Source organism: Trichosurus vulpecula, chromosome 5, assembly GCF_011100635.1.
Source record: "Trichosurus vulpecula isolate mTriVul1 chromosome 5, mTriVul1.pri, whole genome shotgun sequence".
In the NCBI taxonomy this organism is placed as follows: Eukaryota; Metazoa; Chordata; class Mammalia; order Diprotodontia; family Phalangeridae; genus Trichosurus; species Trichosurus vulpecula.
In genome coordinates, this window is record NC_050577.1 from 240,897,759 (window position 1) to 240,920,595 (window position 22,837).

A 22,837-nucleotide genomic window follows, 5' to 3' on the forward strand; every position below is an offset into this window, starting at 1 on the left:
TTTGGCTGAGAAAGGGAGGAAAAATGATAGCCAGTGGGGTTGGTAGGATTTTGTGACAGTTACGGATAAGGAGATGGGCGTTTTTAAGGCAGTGTAGGGTGAGGCTTGAATATTGGGAGCAATTCACTAGAGAAAACAGAAGGGGACGAGCTTAAGGGCATATGTAAGGGGTTGGTCTTATTGAGGACCACTTCCACATCGAGATTAGAGAGGAGATGATGTCAGAGGGATGTGAAAGAATACAAAGAGAATAGAGAGCTCACAGTAAACAGCTTTTTTTTTTTTTTTTCACTAAGAGGCAAAGTCTTCAGCTGACAAGGTAAGGGGAGAGGGTTGCACTGGAGGCTTTAAGGAAATAAGTTTTGGATAGCCTCTATAGGGAGTGGGCTAAAGAATCAATTAGGGAGGGAGTAGGATTGTCTTGCTACATAGTCAGGGTCCAGAGAGAAGTTTTACTGGACCTAGTCACTTCCTTCAGTTGCTTTTAGCAATAATGTAATAGTGAAGGATGCAGGTGATGGTATCATACAGGATTGGGATTTGGTGACTCTCTAAGACAACTCAGGAGCAAAGGAATCAAGAGGAGATGATAGAATGGAACTGGTTCACCAAGAGGTTGAGACTGGGAAGAGAGGAGAGCGTGGCGAGAAGCAGGAGTTGGTGGCCCTCGAAAGTCCTGAGGGTGGAGAGACTGGAGGTCATACCGACAAAGAATATGGGTAGTAAGGCAGAGAGAGAATGAAAAAAAAATCAGAAAAATTTGGGAGTACTTGAACATGGAAATAAAATACTTGTGGGGGGTGGTATATATTTCATGGAAGTTTCTTAGAGCTGAATCTGCCTAGGGAAAGTTTAAAACTTAGCAGGTGAGGGAATTGAGGGGATTAGGACAGCAAATGGAAGTGGGAATTGAGTGAATCACACTGACTCCATCTTATCACTCAGTTCCGGAGCTAGCTCAATTCCCTTTCTATTCAGTTATGGGTCTAGTCCAACTTGTGTCTTGTAAGAAAACTTCAGTTGTGGTTATTGGGAGAAAACCTTATTGCATTGTTTGAACCTAGCTCCGCATGGTTGGAAAGCTGGACAACCTCACCCTGCTGCTTAGAGACAATTACAACACCGTGCTGGTGGATTTGCCTGCCTCAGGTCTCTCCCTGCTCCAATATTCTTCAATAAGTCACCAAAGTGATTTCTCTCAAATGCAGGTCTGATCGTGTCATCTGCTATTCCAGTGGCTTCCCACTGCCTATTGGAGCAAATACAAAATGCTTTGTTTGGCATTCAAAGCCCTTCATAATATACTCTCCTCCTTCCAGTCTTTTTACACTTCTTAAAACCTTGTACCTCAATGCATACATACTCTTTGATCCAGTGACATTGGCCTCCTAGCTAGTCAAGACACTCCATTTCTTGGCTCTGGGTATTCTCTCTGGTTGTCCCCCATGTTTGGGATGGTGTTCCTCCTCCACTCCAAATACTGACCTCCTTTGCTTCCTTTAGGTCCCAACTAAATTCCTACCTTCTACAGGAATTCTTCCCCAACCCCTCTTAATTCTAGTGTCTTCTTTCTGTTATTTCCTATTTATCTTGTATATAGCTTATTTGTATGACATCACACAAAATTCTTTGGGGTTAGGGACTGTCTTTTGTGTGTTTCCCCAGGCACACTTCCATTCTTGTCATACATTTTGTATCCCCTAGCACACTTAAATTCTTGCTGGTGTTTTGTTCCAAACTGAAAATGTGCCTCGTTCTTCCTTCATTAACAAGCTTTGCTTGGCTACCTACCATATAAGGGTTAAGATAGTACTTTCACTATTTCTACCAGGTTCCTACTGACTCAATGCCTTTTTTGGGGGGTGGGGTAGAGACTCATGTATACTTTCCCAATAAACAGAGGATAAGCCTTTATCACATTTGGAAAAAGTTATGTATTTAACCTCAGCTTAATTACTGATATTTAGGTTGGAAAGTCAGGGGCCCAAAATGGCCCATGGAAGGAACCCAAGAGTTCCATGGATGGTAACAGCAATTCAAAATTCCTCACACACAAATTTATTTTCAACTTCACAAATACATGAATATGAGAATTTCACATACTGGTCCTTTTAAAAAGATCCATCTTTCATTTTGCTTGGCCAAAGAAACCATACTGAATCTTGGGGGGGAGGGATAATGAAATCACAAGGCAAACATATATTTAATAGTCAATATTTATTTTGATTAATAATTTACAAAAATCTGACAGATTTAATTTATGTAAGGATAGCTAATTTATTAAACATTTTACAGGGTTTTTGTTCCACAATGTAACACAACAAGATCCTGACAGTAGTAAAATAATACTTGGCACAGTTATAAATAAACAAAATATAAAACCAAAATATCCATAGCTAAGATGTAGTGATGCAGTATTGTGCACATTAGTATTTCAAATTAACTCGAGTGGGCACGAGAACATAAAAACCTTCAAAGAAATGATACACATTCAGGGCTGAGACTGACTAAATTCCTACTTACTTAAAATATGTCCAATGCAGCTGATCTGAACTATTCTTGGTCTGGATCAACTTCACACAAAATTTTGAAGTGGGTAGGTGGGTTCCCTACAAATAAGGCCCCTAAAATAATCATATGGACGGTACGCTGCTGCATAGTTGGCTCTTGGCCTTCTGACCATTTCAGGATTAGAGATCTCACTGTACCATGAGATGAAAGATAAATATCAGCATTTGCCCTAAATCCGGAATATTTTTCTACATACTTGTGAATTCCATGGACATTTCTATTATTCTGAAAGACAAGCTCATCTAAGTCTTTTTATTTTTTTTTAAACATAGAGAAAGAATATTGTACCACAGAGAAAGACCATGGTAACAATACTCATCCAAATTTGGTCAAACCACTTACATTTATACATTGTTTCTCAACCATTGATAAAAATGTAAAAATTGCAACTGAGTCGTTATGTGAATTGACTCAAAATATAAAAAGTTAAAATAATAAATTCTAGCATTTTATAAATAACTTTTGAATTAAAAAAATTATCTGAGGTTTTCCCCCAATGAATAATTAAAAATAGCAGAGACATTTTTAAAATTCACCAGTTGTTTGACCTTCTATGACAAAATGGTACGGCTCTGTTGCCACCCCTCTACACATCGCTTCCCTTTCTAAAAATAAAATACAGATGTCAATTTTCCAATATTAAAACTTTCAGGCTTAAGGTTGCATTTTTGCTGTGTGTCTTGTGATAAAAGAAACAGCTAGAGAAAAAAATGGTACTTGCAAATACTGAACATTAACTATTTACAATTTCACTGCTCCTCTTACTAAGGCAAGGGGCGGGAATACCACTAGATTGCTTTAATACCTGTAATGTCCATGTCACAGGAAATGCTAATTTTACCAGGCATAAGACATGCAGTGAGCCTGTGGGGTATAGCGCCTATTCACAGCAATGCCGAACGTCACTAGAAGCTCATTGAGTACTTTCCTATTCTTTTGGGCTGGGTGAAATGAAATGAGCAACGTTAAATATGCTGCCACACACACTCACAAAGAGAAAGCTACTCGATAAATTATCTATGTACAGATACACATTCTTTACACGGGTCTAGGATCTGTTACCAGCCTCCCCTCCCCCCACCCCTCCCCCGTCTCTTCTCACAGGTTTCTCGAACCACTAGTTTGCTACAGCACTTAGGAGGACTCAACTAAGTCTCACTCTGTAAACAACAGTTAAGAAAGCAGTGAATCAGAGTTCACCGTGAGTATGATGAAACGCTGTAACCAAAAATGATCAGTGCACCGCATCAAACAGCAAAAAGGCTTTCGGAAATTCCTTCAGATAACTTAAAAATTATTTTAAAAAAATATTCAATTTGTGAACATTTAGCTATATTTAAAGGCTAAATTCCACTCGCTGAAAAGCCATCGTTATCAGAATGAACCAGCAGGTTTTCTGTTATTCACATATGCTATCTGCAGGGATCATCTCCTTTGGCTGAATTTCATTACTATGCTTACAATTTATATTGCAACATGGAACTGAAAGGAAAGAAAGCCATTTCTTTAGGTCACTGCGCTTTTTTATTTCTTTGATTCTATTCATTTGATTTTCCTTGAAAATGTCACCTTTCCTTCGTTTTGGTTTGTTTTTTTTTTTTTGCGTGTGTTTTTGTATTTGGACTATTTTAGTGTTCAGGTAACATAATTTTGAAAACTTGCTATGATATTCAACATATCAAATTAAATTCCAATTTACTGTTCATTGGATCGTATCTTCTAACATACACATTCAGAGGCGCATCATGCACTGTGTAAAAGGGCTTTTAAGCTTAAACAAAGGAAACTGACTTACTGTATTCATGCAAGGTATTATCAGACCACACCTCAGAAAAAAGTGTTTACAATTATTTCACTGTACTATAAATAGATCAGCTTTATATCAGCTGATAAGAATAAACCATATGCAGCACGTTTCTTGTGAACATTATTTTCTTGTGCCATTCATTCTTCAATAGCAGTCTTACAGTGGATCCCAAATACAATGACATGATTTTCATCAGTCTTCAAATGTACATTTTTCAATGTACATAATATTCAAGTGAATTAAGACCCCAGCACTAGAACTAAATGCAATGTTCTTAACATCAACCTGCATCATCAAATACAGTATTTCACTACAAATCTTAACTTCACTTGAATCGAGTATTTCTGATCTGTGTAGTGTATGCCAACTTTTTATCAAGTGGTACTTCTTGTGTAGAGGATTACAAGAATGAAAACCAAAAAGGTGAGGCCACGGTGAAATCCCACATGAAGACGAGACCTGTCCTACTGATGGTCTTTCTTCTCCTTCTTCAGCAGTGGCAGTGCTCTGTCCACGCTTGCTTTTATTAATAAAGCGGACGAAGAGAAGGTGCTGTAAGATTCAGGGTTAGCCCTACACAGAGCATGCTATTGTTCAAAGGGTGTGGATTCGAGTGAGAGAAACAGACAGACACGATTTCCAGGCGTCCTTCAGAGAAGACTCGCTCACAGGATAAAGGGGATGCTACACAAGCTGGTAGCCAGATCCTGAAATTTGGTCGTACTCTATCGTATACTGTCTAGTCCAGTCCACAATGACAGGACGAAAGAGGCCACAGCATCGGAATTCAAAGAAGTCTATAATGTTTCTTAGACATCCATGGCTAGGAAACAAAAGCACAAAATGTCCATTAGAGCAATACTTCACTGCAGGTGCCCAAAGAACCACTCTATCTATTGTTAAGCATCTTTTACAACCTTTATGATGGCTACTGTCAGATAAAATGGAACACCAGATAATTACAATCACTAAGCATGGACCAAAGAAGAGAAAAACTAGGAGAAGATGGGGGAGAGACACATACTAGGGGCATGTAACAAGGCATGAACTACCAGATTTGGGTGATGTGTTGGTCAGTTTTGCTGAACTACTTTCTCTTTTTTCCCCCTATTTTTTAAAAAATATGTTACAATAGGGTAACTCTGGAAATGAAGGTTATATAAAAATAAAAGCTACCAATTTTTAAAATGTATATTGTGTTGTAGCTATTATAAAACAAATTTCCTTACTCTCAACAACTAATGATGGCAGCTATTCAAAGACAGATATATTGGTGAACTCCTTTATATAAGTAAAAAGATTTTCAGGCAGGTCTTTCAGTTACTTCCGAAATGGAGGGCGTATAGTTATATACCATTCCGGGAGGCAACAGGGTACAACGGAAAGGGCACTAGGATTTATGATCAGGAGTCCTAGGTTAGAGCCCTTTTCTGCTTGTGTGACATTGAACAAGTCATTTAAACTAAGTCTCAATTTCCTTAACTATAAAAGAAGAATTCTGTTTTTACCAGCTATCCCCCAAGATTGGTAAGAATCAAGAGAGAGAACATACAGCATATAAAGGGCTTTAAAATCATCAACTATTACGTAATTTGTAAGTTATTTTTCTCCTTTTTCCTTCTTTCTTTGGGAATCTAGTCTATCAAAAAGCAACTGCTAAACTGGGTCCACCAGAATGGACAATTTGTTGTTACACTGTTAATTTTTTTTTTTGTTCAGTTGTTTCAGTTGTATTCAACTCTTCATGACATCATTTGGAATTTTCTTGGCAAAGCTACAAAAACAGTCATTTTAAAGATGAGGAAACTGAGGCAAACAGGATTGTTACCTGCCCAGTGTCACACAGCTATTAAGCGTCTAAGACCACATTTGAACTCAGGTCTTCCTGACTCCAGGCCCAGCAACTCTATCCACTGGGCCACCTAGGTGCTAAATGTTACCTAACTGCTATTCACAAAGACAAAACCAATTTACAATGAGTAAGTATGTTCACTCAATCACTCACAAAATTCAATTTTATCATTTTTCTTAGTTTTACTAGTTTAATAGGTATATAACAATGCCATAAACAGTTTTAATATAAATTTCTTTAATAGTTAGGTTGTGTCAAATACTATTTCAAAAAGAGTTGCATAACAGCTTTCTCAGGTTATCAAATGATTGGCCTAGAAAAAAAATCCCGATAAACAAAAAAAAAAAAGTCACAAAGATTTTAGCAACTGAAGAAAATAAATTTCTTTAAAACTTAGGTAAAATGTATAAGACAAAAAAATGCAGAAACATGCACCTGGCAGACAGTTAAAAAAATAACAAATGAAAATAAAAAAACAGTAAGAGGTACAAGAACACAAAGTTCAAACTCCCAATTATAACTGCAAAAGAAGTTGGTTTATTTGCATAATCAGCTCTCCCCAGGAGAGAAGTCTTATCCTTTTTCAGTTTTGCTTTCTTAGGTCTACTAGCTTTTAGTCTTTGTTTAAAGGAAGGAAGATGCAGATGGTAACAAAGCGGACCTAAATACAAAGAACCCAAGCTAACACTCAGGGATATAATGGAAGTCATTCACTTTCAGATACCAAAATACGTTACTGACAGGATCATAAAATCTGAATTTACTTCTGCCAACAGGCACCATTAAATTAAATGCAATTAATTCTGAGGGAAAATTTACAGAATACTAGCAATATTTCAGCAAGAAATTTTATATTACAATAACATGAGCAAAAAGAAGTATTCCCATGGAAAAGCAAATTTCCAATGTTACAATTTACAGCTTTGCTTCAGACATAAATTCCCAGATGCTAAATTATCTGAATTATCTATAGGAAATCTGCTAAACAGTCAAAAAAGCCTTACAAATATCTAGCAAAATAAAGGAAAATATATAAAATACATTAATATTTACTTACTTGAATGGGCTTTCAATAGATGTTGTTGTAACTTTAAAGTGCTTATATCTTCTGGCATTCATCCTTTCATTTGTAGTAATACCTAAACATGATATCTATGAAAAAGAAAAAAGTAAATTATTCATTGCATTTCTTAAGTTCTTAATTAATAAGGGGGAGGCAATGGATCAGATGCAGGAGATACAGAAGCTAAACAGTTTGACCTCAAGGAGCTTACATGCTTACACAAAAAATCCTAAGACAGGATGAAGACTTAGAGACATGGGTAGATGATTCAGGTTGCAATCTACTGGAAAAACTGGGAGAGGAGAGGATCAAGTGGACATTAGAAAGACTCGCCTTTCCAAGGAGAAGGGCAACCTTTTTATTAAAGACTGAGGGAGAGCTGGCCTAAATATAGAAGTAACATAGTCAAATCTGTGCTTTAAGAACATCATTTTAGCAGCTAAGCAGGATTAGAGAGGGGAAATATGTGAGTAGGGCAAGGAGAACAATTAAGAAAGTACTTTAACAGATTAATATCCAAAATGATAAAGATTAGAGGGGAAAAAATCTATTTAAATTTATTTGCTTTTGGTTGTCCTATAAGGTCTCTTCTAGCTCTAAAACTATGTTCCTATATATCATGATAAACTCATGACTGATCACAATAAAATCCTGGTTGATTTGGATTAAAACAGTCATTTAGATAGAAGGAAAATGACACAGTGGAGCAGGGGCCCTGGCTTTGGAATCAAAGGATCTGGATTCCAATCCTTACTCTCCTACTTCTTACCTATGTGATCCTGGGCAAGTTACATTACTTCTTTGACTTCATATGTAGAACAAGGAGAGCTAGACTAGATGACCCCTGCAGTTCTCAAACTCTTAATCTAGAATCTTATATCCCCACCGAGTTCCTTCCCTTGGCTTTTTACATCTCCAATGGCCATGTTGGTGCCATGTAGACACAACCTATGGGTGTCAAACTGTGAGGTTTCTCACTCAATTAGAATCCTACTTCAAGAAAATAATCTAGTTAGTCAAGCAACAGGCATAGTAAACCCAGGCAATTCATATCTGAATCTATGTAATTATCACCCAGGACGATGTTAAAGTCTGTTCTGTTCATTAATTTATTCAAACATTTATTAAGTACCTATTACATAAGTACCATACAATATAAGAGTGAGAAAAAATACAGTTCAGTAGGAAAACTAATTCTTAGAAATAAAAAGCAACTTAAAAAGATGAGAGAAGAAATCATGGGAGAGAGTTAATCACTTCTAAAAGTCTATCATCAAGGCACAGGCATCTCCTTGAGTCAAAGGGACAAGAAGAAAGAAAGCATTTATGCCTGTACAGAAACATTTCAAATTAAAACTATCACAGAAGTTTGTCTATCTAGTCATTTTTAATAATGAAACTTCCCATTCCACTGAATGTGATGTTAACCTATATTTAAATAATACAGATTTCACTACCATCTCAAATTACATTTGGAGATAAACGATTCTTAACTTCTAGTGACTGAATAAAATAAACGCAATATAAAGCATGTAATATTAAAAATACAAACAATCCAACTTCATGGTTTTTCTTCAAAGAAGCAGACAGGCAAATAATGTGTTTCTTTCTAAATAAAATTTAAAAACAATTAATAACCTGGGGCATTATTAAAATAAAAAGAGGAAGACAATGAGGCTGATCCACGGGGGTGGGGGTGGATGGTGTTTAGGATGAGGATGGGAAGAGGAGCTTAAGTCTATTAAGAAACATAGCAGAGAAGCAAGCATAATGTGGAATGGGTGATGAATAATGAAATCAGAAGACCTGGGTTCGAATTCTGGCTCGGACATTTAGTGGTTTCACTGTATTGGCCAGTAACTACTGGGGCAGCAATAGATGGACTTTCTGTTCTATGAAAATGTGACTTCCTGAGAAGATAGACAGGCTTGCTTTTCTATCTGTATCCTTAACCCTAATGGAATGCTTTGCAAATGCTAAGCACTTAATAAACATGCATTCCTTCATTCATGCCTCATTCACATGATTGTTGTAAGAAAAAGGTTTTATAAATCAGAAATATATAAAGAGGAATTGTTAAACGACTACAACAATCTTAAAGAATTCCCAAGCAGCATAGCATTGAATCACAGTGAACGGCTTTCTCATACCTGATACATCTGACACATGAGTAATACGGCTACCCACATAAAGTGAAAAATACTGTTCAGGAACATCCAAAACATCCAAGGTGAACATGTGGCAATCTGAGTGATGTATGTCCAAAATCCATCCTTTGTGTAAGTAGTCTCACAGTGGATGCCCCAATCTGTAACCAAGCAAAAGCAGAAGTTGGTAAGCACTGTTCTGAAGATACTATTAAAGCTTTTTTTATAGACATTTTTCATAAACAATGTACATGTCTATTACTAATAAAAAAGTTTTGATATATTCATAGAAAAAGTATTAAAAATATAACTAGAGGCTAGAAGCCATTTAAAATTGATAAGTTATTCCTTTTTGTCATGGAATGATAGTTTTGATCTGAGCTGCATACATGAAGTGCTTGGAGAAAGTTTGCAATTATGTTTTCTTTCTATAAACCAAAAGATGCTTCAGGCTTGCCTAGGAGCCTATTAGCTCATTATACAGAGGAGAAGAAAGACTTTCATTTGCTCATTATGGCAGCCATTTCTAAGTAAAGCTTTTATAACTTGGACTATATATTGGGATTGTGGCTTTATCTCATTTAGAAGATGCGACTTACTTGTTTGGGGGGCGGGGAGAAACAGTTTAGCAAACTGCCTTGCACAGATTTTTCAAACCTTGCAGAAACACATCTTTCTATGCCAGTTGCTGTCAAATTTTGCTATCTACCTCTCTGAAGTATCATAACTGACTTCTTCATTATTTTCAGAAGACAATGACCCATCCTTCTGACATTTCCTTTATGATACTGTAAATGTTATCAGATGAACTAAAACTGATGCTAAAAAAATACTTTTCTTTTATGCTAACGAATTTTAACCTCATGCCTCATTTTCAAGAACATTCAAGGAAGTTTTTCTAAATTCTGTCACATCAAATTCATTGATATCTTTGATTGTTATTTCAAATATATTCTGCCCCCACCCAATAAGTCATTACTTGTAAAACATGGGGGTGTTCAGCAATATCAACCAGAATATCAACTGTATCTAACAACATTTATGACAGTCCATGCCCATAGAGGGAGATGCAGTTTCTCAACTCTTCTTTGAGACTAAACTTGGTCATAACTACATTCAAAAGGTACTACTACCTCTAAAAAGAAAGTGACTGGTCACTTTTTTGTTGCTTTAGCGATGACCATGCGAAACAAACTATATTGTTCATTTCATGATTTCTGAGGCTTTAAAAAATATAAACTTAATTTTAGTTATGTCATGCAGAAACCTTCACAAAGATACCGTGCATAAACATTAGCAATTAGCATAACAGTTTAATAATATGGACATACAATCCAACAGTACTTAAGCAAATACTTAGAAATTTAACTTTAAAGAAAGTAGGACAATATTTCTACTCACAAGAAATACAACCATAAATCATCCAGCAGATCATAAAGAGCAAGAAGAACAAATAGCCCATGAAGTAGCGATGGTTGCCAGCTCCTAGGGAGTAACACAGAAGCAATCAATTTCTACCCCTAAGAAAAAATTCAAACATCAACCAAAAGAGGGATAAATTTTCTTGGCATATAATACAAAGTTGAGGTAGTTCAGAAACAACTATTACAATTGTTATGCTATGTTATAATAATATTTTTGAAAACAAACAAAGATCTGAAGGCTCTCAAAGCAATAAGAAATCTTCATTATTACATATGAAAATATAACTATCACGTTCATACCGGAAAAATATTCCCAATGAAGCAAAGAAAAAACACTCTAAAGAGTCTCAGTCTCTTACTCTTGGGGGAGAGGGAAAGAGCTAAGGTAATTAACACTATTTAAATAGAAATTCTTTAGTCAATTTTTCAAAAGCTTCTCTTTCCATTTCTGTGCCTTTCTTGGATACCCTGTTCCCTATATTGCCATCAATTTTCTTTTTCATTTGCTTTCTCTCTGCTATGTAACACTCTTCTGGTGGTGAGTTCTCCTGACAATACCTGACCAATCTTCTTCCACTCTGACTGACATACTGAGATTTAACAAATTTATTTCTTTTGCTCTTTTCTTTCTCCAAGAATATTATTCTTTTAATAAACACTATATTTTCATTCTTTGTAATTTCATTATTAATAGTACAAAATAATGAGAATCCAGGCATCATATGAGGGTATAGCAATGTTTGAATTCTCCCCCAAATTAAGACTCTTCTTGAACACTGATAGGGCCCAGCAGCTCAGTTTATCTGCTAATGTGTATGTTGGGGATGGGGGTGGGGGGAACGGGAATAGATGATCTCCAAGAAACTTGGGTACTTTGTATTCTAATATTTCTCTTCAAATGCTCATTGAATTAAAATGGGCAACATAGTTAAACAATTACCAATATGCTTACCTACACAATTACCCACCCAAGGGCAATGATGATCAAATTTTGCTATACATCGATTGCATACACCACAATGTTTGGACCTCACTGGCTTCCGTATCTGTTAAAAGGTATATTTTAAAGTAGAATTATAAGCCCTGTAGTTAAGGAAAAGGAAAAGCTAAAGAACTTATTATATTTACTCTAATAAAATACAAATAAAAAAATTAATTTTATGACTATGCCAAGATTTATAGCTGATAAAAACAAAAGAAAATCATTGTAAACTGGTATCACAAAATTCTAATTTCCCCAAACCAAAAGATTAAAAAAAAAAGATAATGTTAGCTAAGGACATCAGGTCCCAACTCATCTAAACTTTTTATCTCCCCTAGAACCTGGCACAGTGCCCTGAACACACTTGTTGAATTGAAGGGAAACTGTTTGATTTACCACAATTTATCCACATCTTTCAACTTCTGAAAGATAAAAACATACCAAAGTTGCGAACTGTTTCTTGATGAAAGCTGGCAGTGAAATTTGTTTGCACTTTCTTTAGTGGGCACATCAGTTTACACTTTAATAAAAAAGAAAGAACGAAGGGGAAAAAACTATAATATAAAAAAGAATTTGAGTCCAAGTCCCTAAAAATGTAAACAACTTCTCTAAATTAACAAATCTTACGACGACAATGTTTTTTTACATATCAGTTTCTTGTTATCTGCCCTCTCAACACCTGAGCCTAAGAAACAGCATTTCTCCTGCGGAAGCTCCCAAACACCTAAGGAAGTAGAGAAAAAATGCTCAGGTTTTAGAGATGCTTTGGACATTACTGAGTTATGGAAAAAAATAAAAAACCTGGACTCATCTCAACAGGTAAGGAAAGAAAATGTTCTATTACTTAGTAAACTATTTCTAATATTTGAAACTACATGAAGCTGAGAGAACTCCTAAGAACAATGGCAATAACAAGCCATCACAAATAACAATGTTAAAGAATGTACATGAGTCACTCATGTTCTGAAAAGGCTGGTCTCTGGTAGTATCAATATGTATGACAAGTTTACTCCTAATGTATGCCAGAACAAATTTTACTTATGATGCTTCTCACTAATGTTTGATAAAAGTACTGATAAGACACCATTAATATGGATGCAGTTTTAAAATTATTTTTCTGTGGCAAGAATGAGAGAGGTAGGCAGTCTGTGGAGTAGCACTGCCAAACAAATCGGTGGACTACGTAAGTTTGACATCCACTGCATTGAATCATATAATTTCAAGGAGTGGCGAAACCTAAATGTAACCACCCATAGAAAACTGTTACCTACTGAGAGTAAAGAGTAAAATAAAAAATAAAAAACAAGTAAAAGTACCTTAGCAAATGCCAAAGAATTATTTTTTCCTCTCAAGGAGGTGCTCCAAGGCAAAAATTGTATATAAGAATATAAATGCATAAAATAGATAAATTAAAATCTGCTTTCAAAAAAATCCAATGCAGGGTTTTTTGGTTCCTAAAAAATGATTTTTTAAAACATATAAAACCTTGATCTAAATACTTTTCAGGAAAACTTTTTGTCTTTTAAAGTCTACAGAAATTTTTGGACACCCACGGAAGACACTGTGCTAGGTACTATGGGGGAGATAATGGGGAAAATACCTTCTCTGTCCTTATTCTTTATTTTGGAAAAATACAAATGTGAAAAAAAAATTACTTTTAAGACTTTGTCTCTGATGTCAAGATTTTTAGCTGACAAAACAAAACAAAATCATAAATTTGTATCACAAAATTCTAATTCCCCAAAATTCAAAGATTAAAAAGCTAAAAAGATTAATAAGCTGAAAGGATAAGACCTATGCACAAATAACCACAACATCACTGAGACAAAATTGCTATAGAAGAATTACAAATGAAATGCCATGGGCATCCAAAGAAAGGAATGGTCTGGATGGGGAGAGTTCTCAGGAGAGGTTTCTTGAAAGAGGTGAAATTTGAAGGAGGAGAAGGCTTTCAACACTTAATAAATGAACATTCCTGTTATTATTATGGTAAGCTCTTAATTTTGTTATCATTGGGTTCACTAACCAGTATATAACTTACTAAAGATATTGGGTTCATATTATTTAATGACCAACAAAAAGTTTCATTTTTGCCACTAAATATGTATTTTTTTAAAGTTATTCACGTTGAAATATTGTATAAATAATTTGTTCACCATATGGGAACTGTGCTGGCAACATGTTCTTGGTTTTGTGGACAAAACAATATTTCCACTGAAAAGCAGCACAAGAAAGGCTGGTTGTAAATGCTGAGGAAAAAAGGATAGTCTTTTAAATTGCAGTCTTTGTTAAATGTACAGTCAGAGAGGAAATGAGCATGCCTACAAAAACCTTTTGTAAGCATGTCTGGAAATACAAAAGAATCTTGTCAACAACATAAATTTAACATGAAAATCGAAAATATTTTCAGATTAATGTATAGTAAATAACACGGGACTTTAAACACAAACATGATGGAATAAGAATCAAATAATTAAAATATGAGAAAATAATACTACCATTTAAAAAGCTACTGTATAGCTTGGTCAAAATTAATACAGATAAACAGTAACAACATTATTTTCTCATTTATGCTAAGGAACAAAATTGGATGAATTGAACAGCTTAACCATACATGGGTTCTGGATGGTGATTTATATTAATGACAGGATAATGATGGAAACTGCATTGAGCAGTTAAAGAAAATGCCATCCAAATCTAATCCATTCTGGGAAAGTGTTACTGTTAAAGTTATCCATTCAATCTGTGATTGATTTACTACTGTGCTTGAAAAAGAAATAGTACATTTAAAAAAAACCAATTTTTTTTTATTATAACTCAAATCTGATTTAAAAATGCTTCCACATTCACCATACTATGTTATATTTTAGATTAAAAAGAGAGAGAGAATACTACCAAACAGGTACTGCAGAATATACTGAGGTCCAGACTTCCTGTCTCCGCAAGTTCAACTATGGTCTTTAGATGGAGAAAAGAAAAAAAGGGGGAAAGATTAGCATTATCTGTAAATAGGATACATAAGAAAAAAAAAGAATACTTTTATGTACTTATGTACTTTTTATGTGAAAAAGAATACTTTCCTTTCTATTTACTTTATTAAAATCCTCCAAAGTTGACTTCTTGGCTCCTTGAACCAAATCAAACATTTAAAAGAACATTAAAACATAACATGCATAATAAACCTGCAAAATGTGCCAAGCTCTCATCTGCTCTCTGAAAAACTCAATGTTGCTAAAGAGTTTCAATGAAGTTCAGATGATTTAAGGGAGGCCAAGTTTGTAGGTTCTATTGCCATATAGATCAGTTTATTGGTTTTTTGCCACCAACTTCAGCCCTATGTGTAACTAGTTCACCAATGTGTGAAAATAGATTAGTACAAATTGATCTCAGTCCTCCTTCATATGAATGCATTCTTTCTGAGACCACTCCCAATTTATCCTGTATGTAGTTTGCATGCTGTGTCCCCTAAGAGCAGGGACAATGTTTGGCCTTTCTTTGTAGCCTCAGCACTTAGCATGGTGCCTGGCACACAGCAGGTGCTTAATAAATGCTAGCTGATTGGTGGATCAATAGTAATAAATGAAAGGCAGCCTGGTGGGGTGGACAGTTGCTCTCAGAGCCATGAAGATCAGGTTCAAGTTCCACTTCAGACATTCTAGGAAGGTCATTTAACCTTTCAGTGCTCCAGGCAACTTTCTAAGATCTCAAGTTGTAGCAAGTTGCATTGCTAGAGGGAGTTTCCTTATCTGGGAGGTCCTTATATCAATGAAATGACATATGCAGTCTCTATCCACTAATAATACCATTTATGTAGTGATTTACAGTTTTCAAAATGCTTTCATGAATATTATCTCAGTTATAACTTAAAGCAAAAAATATATATCTTTATCTGTCTATCACACACACACACACACACACACACACACACAAAAGATCTAGTGATATACATTTCCACTGGCCTGGAATCAATTACCATATTTTATATAATTATCATTCCAAATAGTGCCAAGTTGAATATATGTGACCACTTCAAAGATAGATTGTAATCTGTATCACTGCAGGGAGTACCCATGTCAGTAAGATCACAGTTCCACTAAAATAATAATTGCAAACACCAGCTTTAATAAAGTATATACATATATACACACACATTATATATATATGAACATATATGTATATATGTACACATATTCATATGTGTTAAAGTTTTTAAGTTTAGAAAATGGGAAACTAAGCAACAGGAAGAGAAACTAAGCTCAGCAAGATGAAGGAAAAATGGGATTTTGCTATATTTGGAGGCCAAATTAACAGAGTAAAGAAGATTCATTGTTATGCAGACTATAGAAAAGCAAGCACAATGTGTTCATCTAGCCTTTCTCAACTTGAAGACAACTCTCTTAGTAATGGGAGCCCACTACTTCCTTAGGCAGCCATCTCCCCTTTCAGAATGGTTATCCCCCTTGTAATGTTAGCAAAGTTTTCCTTATATTGAACCAAAATCTGTTAGCACTGTAGCTTACAATCCTTGTTCCCAGTTCTACCCTCTGGACCCCAAAAATAAAGTCTAATTCCACTGCCAAATGACAGCTCTTCAAAGAATTCAGGACTGCTATGACATCCTCTTTAAAAGCTTATTCCCAAGTCTTTCATGGCATGGTTGTCAGGCCTCTCCGTTTTCAAGATGCATTACAATTTATCAAAGCCCTTCTTCAAATAATTGCCCTCTGCACTAAAACCAATAGCACAGACGTGTGCTGACCAGGGCACAATAGGCAAGACCCCAACGTCTTTTGTCCTGAATCTCACACCTCTATTAGTCCAGCCTAAAGTCAGCTTTTTTACCTGCCACATGACACTGAAGATTCTTTTCAAGGGTGAAGTGTGTAAAGAGCCTCAATCTTCTTCATTGTTACAAACAATTATCTAACTACATCTCCCCACTCTCTATTTATATAACTTTTTAACATAAGTATAAAATTTTATGTGTATCCTTATTACATTTTATCTCATTAGATTTGGCTCACTGTTCTAACCTGCTATCTTTTTTGGATTCTGACTGTCAAAAAGACTTATAAAGCAAACTGGATTTTTAAAAAAAAAATAGCTTAATACAGTAATCAAAGGAATAAATTTGGATTTAACATAAGATAGTATAAACTATACCTCTTATTTTATGATTTTTTAAAACTTATTTTTATTTTACCAATGAGAAGGTAAAGGAAACACTTTGTCAGGGTCATGGAATTCAGGGCTTGTTTGGAGAGGTTTTCCTAGGTGTCTTTGAATAGGGGGACAAACTATGGTTTTTAGAGAAACACTTTAAGGTATGTTTTACTACCTTCTTTTTCCTGTTAAAAATAACCCTATGGGGATGGAGGCAGCAAGGTGGCTCAGTAGATAGAGCACTGGACCAGTAGCTAGGAAGACCTGAGTCCAAATCCAGCCTCAGATACTTATTGGCTGTGTGACCCTGGGCATGTCACTTAACCTCTGTTTGCCTCAATCCACTGGAGAAGAAAATGGCAAACCACTTTTGACAAGAAAACCCCACAGACAGCACTGGTGGGCTAGAGTTCACGGGGTCATGAAGAGTTGGACACAACTAAACAACAGCATAGGACTTTAGAGGTTAAATTGTTAGTCACTCTTATGTTTTTTCTTTCTTGAAAAGCCATCTTCTCAGCCTTATCTTTGCCTTTCACCCTGATATAAAGATATCTTACCTTTAAAAAAAAATGGACAACCCAAGTTTTATTTGTACTGACTTTTTCTTCCTTTGATTACTTGCCATTCTGTTGCTTCTCAGTGTGAAAGTCTCAAAGCTTTCTCCTTCTAGAAATTACTTTGTATATACTCTGCGTACATGTTCTATATCTTTCCTCAGGCTGTGAGCTACTTGAAAGAAGAGACTCCCTTTTTTTTGCTCTTTGTATCCCGGTGGCTAGAACAATGACTCGCATATAAGTACATGTTTACTAAGTGCTGAATCGAACTCAGTCTCTTGATAAATTCATCTTAAATCTACAGAATCACAAGCCTGTCCATTTTTAACACAGAATGGTGGAATGCAGCCATTTCTATAGCACGGCCACAGAATTTATATATTCAAATGGACGCTGTCTTTCAAAGTAGTCTCCTTATGAAGCTGGACACTTATGTGGAGAGTAAGTCACAGGACTGAGAGCTTACGGAGATATTACAGATTGCCTAAATCCAATTCCCTTATTTTTCATAAGGAAACTGAGGCTTAGAGAGGCAAAATAAATTGGCTAGGGTCACTAACCCCTTATCTCAAAATTAACACTAAAACCAAGATCGTCCATCTCCCAGATTTACTACACTATGCATCAAAACATAATTTTAGTCTTCAAGAGCATTTGATATACCTGCTTTTGGAAGTGCCTCTGGGTTCATTTCATAAGCTAATACCATTTTTCCCATACTTCTCTGCATCCTCCCCTACTAATGCTTTGTTCACATGAGCCCTGCTGCTCTCTCTTTCCCCTCATCTGCTTCTTATATAATAGAGCAACGACTCTCCTCCATCCACAATACACTTTGCAGAGGTTGAGTCAACACCCTGAGCCAAGAGTCTTCAAAGAAAGAAACCATGCAAGACTGGGGGATAAACTATGGGGCCAGGGGCACAACAGGAAACGCACTGACTAAAGTTAATTTGTGTAATGCCAGCATGTTGCATTAAGTTGCAGTGAGTTGACAACATGACTAGAATCAGTTGTAATACTGAAGTACAAATCCAAGTTGCTGGAAATCCATTGCCCAGAAGTACAGAACTGCTGGCATCTTGCAGACAAAGTCCAACTATTAGTGTTTTTTATAAATAAAATGCAACTCAGCACCTGAACTCTAAAGAAATCTAAAACTGATCTAAATTTAATTTCTGCCAATTTCTGGTTGCCAGTTTTCCCAGCAGTCTTGTCCAAAAAGAGAGCTCTTCCCCTGGTAATTTATAATTTATGCTCTTCACTTTACCCAATACTGGACTGATATTTTCAGTTATTTCTGGGTCTTAGTCTGCTCTAACGATCTATTTTTATATTTTCAACTAATAACACAGTTTTGTTTATTACAGTTTTATAACACAGCTTTAAGAAGCAAGGTTGTATCGTTTTAGATACTGGTTTCCAGTTTTCCTACACTTTTATCCAACAAGAAATCCTTCTTCTAGTAATTTGTGCTCTTCATTTTATCAAACATTGGACTAATATTTTTTGTATTTCTGAGTCTTAAAATAGTCAGTTCCAATGATCTATTTTATATTTTCAACCAATAACAGAGCTTTGACTATTGTTTTATAACCTAGTTTTTAAAGGCAGGATTATGTCATTTGTAGAGTGTTAGCTTTGGAGTCAGGAAGACCTGGATTCAGGTTCTGCTTCTGCCAGTAAAGCTGTGTGACCGTGTGAGTCCTTCAGTGTCTCAGTGTCTTACATGTCTTTCCAAGACTGCAGATGAATTGTGGTCTACCTTGGCAGAGGCAACGTACATATCCAGAGCTCACCGTACCAATGAAATCACATGTGCAGACCAAAGGAAAGAAGTGCTATCTTTAAAACACACTACCTAAGTGTATAAACATATATACAACTATGGTGGCAGAGGAGGATCTCTGAATTCTACTTTTCTTGAAATCAGTAAGGTCATAAAAAAATAGGCTGGGGCAGCTAGGTAGCAGAGTAGATAGAGGAGTGGCCCTAGAGTTTGAAGGACTTGAATTCAAATCCGGCCTCAAATACTTACTAGCTGTGTAACCCTAGGCAAGTCATTTAACCCTAACTGCCTTTCAAAGTAAAAAAAAAAAAAGAATAAGCCTACTTTTCAGAGTAAATGGGTGGTTTTGGCTAACTCCATGTTTCTCTTTCTTTTACCCTAACTGTTCTTGCAGATGACAAAGACTAAGTAAGGTAAGTTCAAACTGTCTTAGACCCCAAGGCCAACATAAGATAAACAATTTAGGAAATCTTCATATTTCTTCCCCTTAAACACAACAAACTACCCCCCTAGAAACACTGGTGGGAAGTGGCCCGTATTTAAAAGCCACCTGCTCCATAAAGACACATTTCTCTTTGTCAACTGTAGCTTCTCCTAGGCTTGTGTCAATATACAGAATAAACTTTCTATAGATATTCTAAATTTTAATAAAGTCAGTTTTCTTCTTGCAGCACTTTGATAAGCCAATTTTTTAACATTTTTACTTACACACAAAACAATTAATGCAATCATTGTTTACTGATGTAAAATAATGACTGTTGCAAATCCACTGGTTTTGTCCTGCTGGGTTAAAAGAATGAGGAAAGGGAAAGGGAACAAGCACCTACTAGACATTGTGTTAAGTGTTTTACAAATATTATCTCATTTGATCATTACAACAACCTGGGAAGTAGGTGCCATTATTATCACCACTTTACAACGGAGGAAACTGAGGCAGACAGTGGTTAAATTATTTGCTTGGTGTCATACAACTTGTAAGTTCTGAGGCCAGATAGGAACTCAGGTTTTCTATCCACTCTGTCACCTAGCTGCTTAAAATAATAAAACACCTAAAGAAGCAGAAGATGAAATTTTAAAAATTGGAACTACTAGAAAAAATTTAGTGAAAAAATGAAGGTAAAATTCACTTCTTAACCAAACTTACTTTTAAATTTTTTTTATCTTTTTATCAATACTTTTTGTTTTGACATCTTTATTTCTGCACACAGCCCTCCTTCTTCTCCTAAAATTTAACAGACAGAAAAAGCAGTTCCACAAAATTGAACAACATAACGATCATGTCTGACAGCATATATAATAGTCTAACCCTCTACAGAGAAGGGAAGATGTGTTAGCCATACTTTTGTCATTCCTTACTGAGTGCCTGCCACCTGGATGAAAAGAGTATGCTTTCTTTTGTTAAGAGTTACCACAAATATGAAACACATTTGGAGGAACAAAAGAAGTTTATCCACATATGCAGTATGTGTTTAAAGAGATCAATTCTTTACTTTTGTCTACACGTGTGATTTCATTGGCATGGTGAGCTCTGGATATGGAAATTGCCTCCACCGAGACACTAAGGGACTCATACAGTCACACAACTCAATATTGATCAGAGGCAGAACCTGAATCCGGTCTTCCTGACTCCAAAGCTAATCCTCTACAAATGATATAATCCTGCCTCTAAAAACCAGATTATAAAATAATAATCAAAGCTACATTATTGGTTGAAAACATAAAAAAAACAGATCACTGGAACTATTTTAAGACTGAGAAATACTAAAAATATTAGTCCAACATTTGATGAAATGAAGAACACAAATTACTAGAAGAAGGATTTCCTATCGGATAAAACTGCTAGGAAAACTGGAAACCAATTCAGCAGAAATTTGTTTTAGATCAGCATTTTAAGTCAACTGCCACAATAACCGCCAAATGGATATAAATATAAAAGGACATAAAAATATTTAGATGAAAATGAAAGGAAGTAATTTTCACAATTATGGCCAGCAGGAAGAGTCTTAATCAAAGTCAGAGGCAGAGGAAAAACTTGTGCATGAACAATTCAAAGCAGCTATATAATAAGAGAAACTAACAAGTGGGATAATGATCTTTCACTATCTCTGATAAGAACAAGAGCCATTAAAATAGATCAGTGGTAAAAGAATACGAACAATTTTCAAAAGAAGAATTGTAAACTACCAATGACCATATAAAATAATGCTCCAAATAACTGAAAATTACAGAAAAGAAAATTCAAACAACTCTGAGGCTCAACTTTATATCTAATAAAATGGCAAAGATGATAAAAGAGTCAACGTTACAGAAGCTACAGGAAGATAGAGAAGCTGATGCACTGCTGGTGAAGGTGTGAGTTTATCCAACCATTCTGGAAAACAATTTGGAATTATGGCAACAAAAGAGACTAAACTGTTCATACTCTTTGCTCCAATGATCCCACTATCATGCATTACCCCTAGGGTCAAAGAGAATAAGAAAGGCTCTAGTTTACCAAAATATTCATGATAACATTTTGTGGTAGCAAAAAGTGGAAACAAAAAGGGTACTCTCAATTGGGGAACAGCTGAACATACAGTAGTATGTGAGTGTAAATTAGCAGAATATTATTGTGCTCTAAGGAATTCAGATAAAAATGGGAGGACTTTTATGAACTGATACAGAATGAAGCAGAATCAGGAGACCAATAAACACAGTAACATAAATGAAAATAACGAAAAGCAGCTCAACTAGGATTAACTGTAATGACTAATCTTTGCTCTGAAGAACAGATGATAAAACACCCCCTCAGCAAAGAGGGAGAGGACTCTGGATGTGGAATGCTGTACATGCTATGAGTTGCAACTGTTTCTTGAAGTTTCTTCTCTGAAACTTTTAAACTTCCAAAAACACAGTTAAGTACCAAGAATCAAGAGGTTAGGCTTCTCAAATGGATGTCAGAAAGTCAGTGCTCTAAAGCTCATAAATTTTATTCCAAGGACAGCCATTAAGCTTCTCATTCAATGTCCATTTTACACAAATTGTAACAAGTTTAGTTTATCTGGTTTTCCACTCCATATTAGATTAAAAGCAGAAAACTAGAAATCAAGAGAGAAATATGGATTGCCAGAGAAGAATAAACTAGCAGCAGTAAAAAGTGAAAAAGCTGACTGTGAGGGAGAAGGCAGAAAATCCATACAAAAGCACATGAAAATACTCAAAATGCATAACAGATTAGGGTCACTGTTAGGCCAAATAGCCCTATGTGGTTCAGTAGCCTCTAAGGGTATTACTGTATTGTAGCGAAATGCAATACTGATCTGAATAATACTTAAATAATCAAGAAAAGGAAGCAAATAAACTCTTATAAAATTTATTTTAAATGTTGTACATCCTTTAGGCTGCTCCATCATTTGTATTTACACAAATTTTATACAATACTCCCAGATGATGTCTGTTACCTTGGCTTCTAAGGATAACCCCGTATGTGGAGCTGTACT

At 35.6% G+C, this 22,837-nt stretch overlaps 1 protein-coding gene across 1 annotated transcript in view; it reads right to left on the bottom strand.

Annotated features, from left to right (window-relative positions):
- Window positions 1-4,160: 4,160 nt before the first annotated feature.
- Window positions 4,161-22,837, bottom strand: part of ZDHHC17 (zinc finger DHHC-type palmitoyltransferase 17) — a 106,094-nt gene continuing 87,417 nt past the window's right edge. Inside the window, exons 12-17 of the mRNA XM_036759674.1 lie at window positions 14,742-14,804; window positions 11,817-11,910; window positions 10,842-10,925; window positions 9,444-9,601; window positions 7,288-7,382; window positions 4,161-5,201 (exon numbers count right to left, since the gene is read on the bottom strand). Of these exons, the coding sequence (XP_036615569.1) occupies window positions 5,063-5,201; window positions 7,288-7,382; window positions 9,444-9,601; window positions 10,842-10,925; window positions 11,817-11,910; window positions 14,742-14,804 (633 nt within the window). The 3' untranslated portion in view covers window positions 4,161-5,062. The remainder of the gene's footprint in view (window positions 5,202-7,287; window positions 7,383-9,443; window positions 9,602-10,841; window positions 10,926-11,816; window positions 11,911-14,741; window positions 14,805-22,837) is intronic.